We start from the raw sequence: 8,987 nt of genomic DNA, 5'->3' as shown, positions 1-8,987 counted from the left end.
AGCTTTTCAGAAAAAAATATAAAAAAATATAGCGCCGTTGGTCCCGAGACTATGAAAACAATAAAAAACTAATACAATCAATAAAAACGAGAACAGAATTCGAATTTTCTGAAGGTGTTGTATTTTTTCAAACAAGACCATGGTATTTGCTTTAATTGGATATATTGATCATCTGAATCAAAAGTTATGAATTTTTGAAAAAAGTCATGTTTGGAAAAAAGAGGAAAAAGTTTATTTTTCGGACAACCCTAAAATGGAAATGGTCACCCTCATGAAAAAATATAAAAATACGAGTCTAATGTTTTGCGGTAAAGGACAAAACTACCACTTTTCACGAAAATCTGAGAACCACTATATCGGTGGCGTTTCCTGATTTGGCTTCCTTACTGAAAGACGTAGTCCTACGTCAAAAAACCAATGCTGTGGCGTACACAATTTCAGTCCTTTTGGTTATCCGAAGCAACAAAACAATCAACAGATTCTTAATTGGTAACGAAGCCGTTATGGTACGAACAACATTAAAAAAAATTACACAAAACAGTGGACGTTTGAAAGAAAAATAAATTGTTTTAGCACGTACTTATGACGACTCCAATTTTTTTAACGATGAAATTTCCAAAAAAAAAGATTTTTATTGATTCATGCGATAGAATGATATACAAAGATATAGTTGAAGTATTTTCCAAGAATAGAATGTTTATTCAAAAAGCCAAATGGGTTCAAAATGGAGTCATTTGGCATCCATGCCACTGTTAAATTCACCAGTGCTACGAAAACAATTGCGTAGGTCCATTGTTACATTGGTACATTATTACTGTGACTGTGTGAATCAAGAGTTTTGTTTGTTCGGAGATACTGCAAAATGGTAATTTCTTTAGATACACATAAAATAGCCGTTCACTGTGGGTTTTGAAACGTTCCAGGAAACCAATCAAGCTGTAGAAGATTGTATGATGTGCATGCGAGTCGATAAAACTCAACAATATAATGAAAGAGAGGAGATTTTTCAGTATGACACCAAGAGATCTATTTTCGATATTGAAATACCTCGAAAACGCAAAATGGCGGACTCGTTAAAACCGGCCGCTGTTCCTACCTTAGCCGAATTCCTCGCATGTCACGATGGTTTTCATTTGACGAAAAATATTCTGTTATGGAAGGAGATCCAATGTGTGGTTGTTGATGAGTGGGATGCGATGACGGATGATGATGGTGATGACGATGAAGACTGTAAACTAGTGATCGATGAAGGAATGGAAAACGAACTAGTAATGAATGAAAACGATGCCGTTATTGACTATCAAATGCGCTCTATCGACGGTTCCCTGAATGTGAAGGACAGTATAGATCTTAGTTCAAAACCAGAGGAATATAGCATTTTGATTGACGATCAGTTCTACGAATTATTTGATATGTGATCTCAAAGTTTATGTAACGTGTATGTGGTTCATAAGTTTGTATTAAAATATTCTGTATGTACCATAGGATTTCAATTGTATCAAATTTTCAAGTGTATATAACGATGTAATAAAATACTGAGATAATTCAAATAGACTAATGACACACGATAACAATGCTGCTATCGGTAATCACAAGGCACACGGCAGAGCATTCATCAGCAAGAACACAAGGCTTTGTAGAGGAACTTTGTGCTGAATAATTAAGGGCATGATTCTGTCTGGAAACTTTGCTGCACTCATTGCCCAAACGCTGAAGCTTCCGAGTGAACAGCGCCTCTGACAGTTGTAAATGGAATCTTCCTTCCGCTTCACCTTAACTGGCGAATATTCGGCGACTTGTTCAACTTGTTAAGCAACAGTTGCCCATTAATGAAATATTCACCGTTTTCCCATAAACCTATTACGCCGTACGACTTTCCGACTTCTCCATTCGATCGCTAAGCTCTAGAATTTGCTCCCACCTGTTATTATAGTTGTATATTATATTGATGGAAATATATTACTTGCTCCTTCCCCAGGCGACGTACTTTTCGGGGTGATTCGGTCCATCTGCCCCCTGGAGGTAAAGTTCCTGTTGCCTTTAATGGGAAATCTATGGTGGGGGGGGGGGGTGCTGAAACAAAGCGGGAGTTGGCTGACTGGAACGATTCGTTTCCGGGAATGGCGGAAAGGAAGAAAAGTTTGTTTCGTCGAAAAATGTAATTATAACTTATTAGTGGGTACTTAACGGTGGCGCTGTGTAATTGTAGTGTGGCGCAAATGGAATTTCCAACTTCCCTACGATGACCATTTGGAGGTCACAGTTTATACAAGATGGTTCCATGAACACACACGCAGTGAATAATTATATTCAGCATTTCTTTCTGAAAATTACTAAATATCAAAATATTAAATCTTATCTCTTCTGTCTTCTAAGAATTCATTGATTGCCCAGTCCGTTCTATCGAGTTCCAACGAGTTCCAACCAGAGATATACATTTTTATTGTTATGACAACAATGAGTATGAAGTGAATGTGAAAAATGAAAATCTATTATGCAGCTTATGTAGTAGTCATATGAATGTAAAAATGTAATGAATAAAACGATGTGATTTCGTCTTTTCAATTATTATAAATCAGAAAACACTAAGCATATCACTTTCTGATAACAATAATTATTTTGGCTTATATTTGGTCGTAACACATTTTTCTGAAACCTTTTATTAACTCTAACTCAAATTGGAACGTTTTGGCAGTTGTGTTATTAACTATAGAAAAAGTTGATGAAGAGAAATCGATCAAATCATTTACACCCCTTTCCTTCTGAGCTTCTCAATTGAAAGTTACATTACCGCTATCAAATGAGGACGATCATCATTTACTTGAACAAACCCATTGAGTCACACCCCAGAAAACTTACTCAAAATAGTCTAACTAATAGAATTAGGATGTCACATACTCCCCCGCCTAATTCAAGTACAGCTTAATACATAACAGTATCAATCACTTCATGTTTCCAATATTAAGCATGCATCATCGTCTTGGCCGTTCTATTTTTTTTTGTTGCTCGTTGCGTTGAGGTGTGGTTCACATTCATTCGAAATCTCATCTTATATCGTTTCAACGTGTTTATCGTGTTGGGTGGGAAGTGTTCAGTGTTTTCAACCGGTGGGGAATTCCCCCCTAGTGAATAATTTGGTCATTAAAAGTGGGGAATTGTGCAAGGGAATATTGCACATTAGTTCGCTTTGAAGATGACAATGATTAGCAAAAATTACCACAAAAAGTTCATTGGATACGCTAAAATTTGCGATCCTCGGCAAACATTTCCAAATCTGAAATGTAATGTTCAATTGAACAACTTTTTTTTACAACAAGTTGAACATGAAACATAGTTTCCTTATATCAAAGAACAAATTTAAACATGGTTTGAAATGCCTTCCGACTGGCAGTGACGAAAGTTTCGGATCAATTTCAGATTGAACTCATCGATCTACAAATGATCGATTCTTATTCTGATATGCGGAATAAGCGTTACGAGTGTTGTTGTCTTTTGCGTAAAATTTATGTGAATCTGGATTTTCTACAATGCTACTGATGGGAACAAAACACCGTAACAGAGTGGATATCGAGGACATGAGGTGTGCTTCTCGACAACGTTTTCAAGAATTACGATTTTGGCGGAAATCGTTCAGCCGCATGTGCTATACTGACTTACCAAGCTTTATATACCTTTTTTGTAATCAGATACAAGTACACTCTGTCAGACTTCTATAAGACCACCCTGATTCTATTTCGTTGCAACACAAACAGTTAGAATTTCAACAAGATACATTCATACTTTGTTGAATGCTTAGAATAAAGTGTATCAGCAATTCCAAATGAAATCGTCCTAAAAATGCAGATTTTAAAAACTTGTATTTTTGATTCCAATGAAAGTATGTACTCCGTTTGGGTTGGAGGAAATATGAGTTTTTCACAGCAATTGCAGCAACTTAGACGCGATCTATTTGACTCAGATCTTGATATTTATATGCTCATATTCGTACCGAATAGTGTCTTAGAAAAGTTAGAGTATTGATTTTTGTAAAAGTACATAATTTAATACTCTTTTATTATTACAAATAAAAAGTCAATTGCTATATCCAAAATACATAAGTGTTTTTATTTAGGAATGTTCGATACTTTGAATTTTGTTGATGTGACATCTTTAGCACAAATTATGTATCGATGAGCTAAAACATAAAAGTATATCTATCTCGTTCTTATTTACATCCAAATTAAAAAATTCCTAATTTGCTACACATCAGATCCAAATTACTACATAATATTTCTTTTTATTTTAGAGCAATTTTCGAAACTTTTTCGAAACTTTGATTTTGTATGTTAACAATCATTTTTAGTCACAAATTATGAATCCTGATGTGATTTAAAACAAAAAAGGTTATTATCAATCTCCTTCTAAATGTAGGCATTCTCGAAATGTTTAAAAAAATATTTCTAATTTATTGTCTTTTTTATAGTAAATAATCCCTTTTAATATGTTTGTCATGTTATACCGTCATGTTCATGAAATTTTAAAACTATTTAAAACTACTTGAAATATTTGCTTATAATTTCCAACAACTTTTCCAAATACATCATCATGGTTCATTTTTTGACTCAAGCGTAACTTTTGAAAAGGGCGTATCGATTTGAGTAAGAGAAATCTTTGATAATTTATATCTCAAAAAATATGAGTCGTACCGAAATAGTGTGTTAGAAAGAGTTATAGAGTATTGTTGACTTAATTTGAAAAAAATATACAATGAGAAGAAAAATTAGTACTCTTTTATTTATTTACAAAATAAAACTTTAATTTGCGATATCAATAAATATGTATTTTTTATATTTTTTTTCAATTTTTTCATATAAAATAGAAATCATGTAGAAAATTTTATAAATGGGCCCAAGATGGTAAAACTATTTTTGACGAAATTTGTGGAACATCGAATTTTTAGGAATTTTCGAAACTTCGAGTTTTTGTATGTTAGCAGTCATTTAATCACAAATTATGAATCCTGATGTGATTTAAAACAAAAAATCTCATTATAAATCTCCTTCTAAAAGCAGTCATTCTCGAGATATTTTGAAACACATTTCTAATTTATTGTCTTTTTAATAGTAAATAGGCCCTTTAAATATGTTTGTCGTGTTATATCATCATGTTCATGAGATTTTATGAATTCGCTTATGATTTCCGAAAACTTTTCCAAATTCATCGTTATGGTAAAGACATATGTTTAGGAGTTACATTACGAAACATTCGAAGACATGTGGGCTAATACAAAACGTAGCGAAACTAAAAAATACTATAAAAAGATTATAAATTAGAAATGTGTTTCAAAATATCTCGAGAATGACTGCATTTAGAAAGAGATTTATAATGAGCTTTTTTGTTTTAAATCACATCAGGATTCATAATTTGTGATTGAAAATGACTGCTAACATACAAAAACTCGAAGTTTTGAAAATTCCTAAAAATACGACGTTCCACAAATTTCGTAAAAAATAGTTTTACCATCATGGGCCCATTTTTTAAATTTTCTACATGATTTCTATTTTATATGAAAAAATTGAATAAAATATAAAAAAATACACATTTTTTGATATCGCAAATTAAAATTTTATTTTGTAAATAAAATAAAAAGAGTACTAATTTTTCTTCTCAGTGTATTTTTTTTTTCAAATTAAGCCAACAATACTCTATAACTCTTTCTAACACACTATTTCGGTACGACTCATATTTTTTTAGATATAAATTATCAAAGATTTCTCTTACTCAAATCGATATGCCCTTTTCAAAAGTTACACTTGAGTCAAAAAATGAACCATGATGATGTATTTGAAAAAGTTGTTGGAAATTATAAGCAAATATTTTAAATAGTTTTAAATAGTTTTACCATCTTGGGCCCATTTTTTAAATTTTCTGCATGACTTCTATTTTGTATGAAAAAATAAAAAAAAATTAAAATATGTATTTTGTATATTGCAAATTGAATTTTTATTTTGTAAATAAAAAAAGAGTACTAATTTTTTTTCACAGTGTACATTTTTTTCATGTTCAACCATCAATACTCTATAACTCTTTCTAAGACACTATTTCGGTACGACTCATAGTTTTTGAGATATAAATTATCAAAGATTTCTTTTACTCAAATCGATACGCCCTTTTCAAAAGTTACGCTTGAGTAAAAAAATTCCCAATTGCTGTGGAAAACTCATATTACCTCTAACCCAAACGGAATACACACTTTCATTCGAATCAAAAATACTCATGTTTTGTCATTTGTCGATTTCATTTGGAATTACTCGTATTTAACGTCAATTTCGTTCGAAAAAGTTGTTTGTTTATTTATTGTGCTTAAATATGATAATTTCAGCTGTCCCGTTTCTATAAGACCACTTCAAAATTCATAAGTATGCATCAATGAAAAATTCAAAGCGATCGACTGATTTACATGTCAACAATTGGTAACCTTGCCATTTCTACTATTTACCAAATTGTAATGAAAGGATTTCTCGATTTATTTCCATGTTTCCGAAATTGCGACCTTGAGCTCGTCAATCGAGGTGTACCGTTTTCCCTTAGTGAAGATCCTGCGTACAAGGATCCCCCTAGGATTTTCAACAGGATTCAGGTCTGGAGAGCGAGCCGACCAGTCTAAAAAATTAAGTTTTTGGTCCTTAATCAATTGCTTAGTAGCATTGTAGCATTGAATAGTAGCATTGTTTTGCTGGAACGTTTGTGACGATATCCAACGCAAAAACGATAGGAGAGAGGATTCCAGAACATGTATGTAATCCTTGAATGATGTGAAAGCTATCTTGAGCTTTCCGGTTGCACTGAATCCCGCCCAAACCATGCACGAGCCTTCACCATCCAAATTGAACTTTTTTTCGTCAGTGAAGATAACCTATACATTGAAGAATTTACCGTTATGGTGTATAGCAAAATGTATTCTCTTGGAAACATTCTTTGTCACAACATACCATGTCCCACTGTCGGTTCATGTGAGTTTTGGCAAAACTCAGACGTCTTTCGATGTGAGATTGGGGTAAGTTGAGAAGTTTTAACTTTTTAAGCCCTCTTTATGGCTTCAAAAATGGTTGAAAACCACTGCTCTACACCGTGGTCAATACGCTTCGATCAATTTACATGAGATATTTAGATTGTATTAATTATTATTTTGAATGAAAAGTAATATTATGTTGTTCATTTCTAGTATATGTTTCGGAAAAACACCGCCTTCAACCTTTATGGCTAGCTTCCAATGTTCCACAAACGCGCGATAGTGCAAGATTACGAGATCTTGGATCGATATTTAGAAGATCGATCTTTTTCCATTCCGATTTTCGATTTTTTTGATCGATTCTTTGTACTCGAAAAAATCGATCTTTTTCTTCCGATTTTTTCGATCTTTTGTAGATTTGTTTTGTACATAGACATAATGTCAAGATTTGAATCGCCTCAACATCAGTCTGATCCTTCTATGATTTCCTTCCGTACAAATGCTGACAGGATCACAACTGACGGCAGCTACTGAGAGGCGTGACGTATCGCAACCAGTGGCCCATACGATCACTAAACTGGATGGTAACATCTGTTCCAGTCGAAAGGTTGTTTTATAGAATTGGTTTTAAAACCAAGATTTGCATTTCAATAAATAAAATAAAAAAAATATTTATAAATAAATTGAAAAAAGGCTTTAGATTTTTCAGAGATCGATTCTCTGAATTTCAAACAGTGGATTGATCCCTATACTGTTTTGAGAATCGATTCGTCAAGATCGATCTTTTTATAAAGATCATCTAGTCCTAAACTTAAACCCTAGGAGAAACAGCTCTGTAAGTTCGGTCATTACAAAACAAGCGGTCTCAAGTTATATTTCACCATCACATTCACTAGAAAATTGGATGAGCCGAAACATTGTTTTCTAGAAGTGGCGCTACAGCCAAGAATTGATTTTGACTAAATTTCAGGCAAACACCAGTTGTTGAATTTCTAATAATAATTTTTCAATTAATTTATCTATTAGGAGTACCGGTAAATTTCTTCGATTTTACAACAGATGGCGTAGCTTCATTATTATTCCAGTGAATCAAATTTCCAGACATTCGCTGGAAAGCTACTGTCATTGCGCGTCTTTTTCAGTATATGTCAAAGAGTTGAAGCGTAAACAACATAGTTTTTGCCACTTCGAATAAGTCGAATTTCGTACCAACGAGAGTGTTTTTGCGGGAAGTATTACTTCATTACTTCAATATGGAGAAAAAAGCTGCGGAAAGTCATCGCATTTTGGTGGAAGTGTATGCGTGATTTGCATGGTTGAAAAGTGGTAATTTTGACTTGGAAGACGAAGAACGTTCCGGACCGCAAAAAAAGTTTGAAAATGAAGATCAAGATCCGTCACAAATGCAACAAGAACTTGCAGATACACTTGGAGTAGCTCAGCAAACCATATCCGATCGTTTTAAAGCAATGGGAATGATCCGAAAGATAGGGCATTGGGTGCCGTATGAATTGAAGCCACGAGACGTCGAACGCCGTTTTTTCACGTGCGAACAACTGTACCAACGCTTTTATTGCATTGAATCGTTACTGGCGGTGAAAAGTGGGTCCATTACGTGGGGCAACGTATGGATACCCTGGCTGCTCGGTTATGCTGTCTATTTGGTGGGACCAGAGATGCTTTGGTGTTATGCTGTCCATTTGGTGGGACTAAGAGATGCTAAAACCGAATGAAACCATTACGGAGGACTTCTACCGACGACAATTGATGCGTTTGAGCCGTGCACTGAAGGAAAAAAGGCCACAATACGAGCAAAGACACGAAACCGGTCAAAACATACTAGGAAACGCTGAAATGGGACGTCCTATCCAACCGCCGTATTCTCCAGACATTGCTCCGTCCGATTACAACTTTTTTCGATCGATGCAACATGGCCTGGTTGACCAGCATTGCTCCAATTTTGATGAAGTCAAAGCCGACAGACAGGCCGATTATT

General features: G+C 34.1%; 1 protein-coding gene across 1 annotated transcript; it reads left to right on the top strand.

Moving 5' to 3' along the window:
* The first annotated feature begins 586 nt into the window (after window positions 1-586).
* LOC129770577 (uncharacterized) lies at window positions 587-1,554 on the top strand. Its single transcript, XM_055773500.1, has 2 exons — window positions 587-865; window positions 924-1,554. Exons 1-2 carry the CDS (start codon window positions 863-865, stop codon window positions 1,416-1,418), a joined length of 498 nt encoding a protein of 165 aa, XP_055629475.1. The 5' UTR covers window positions 587-862; the 3' UTR covers window positions 1,419-1,554.
* Window positions 1,555-8,987: the final 7,433 nt, after the last annotated feature.

The sequence above is a fragment of the Toxorhynchites rutilus genome, chromosome 2, assembly GCF_029784135.1.
Source record: "Toxorhynchites rutilus septentrionalis strain SRP chromosome 2, ASM2978413v1, whole genome shotgun sequence".
NCBI lineage: Eukaryota > Metazoa > Arthropoda > Insecta > Diptera > Culicidae > Toxorhynchites > Toxorhynchites rutilus.
This window is presented reverse-complemented; position numbering and strand designations above follow the sequence as displayed.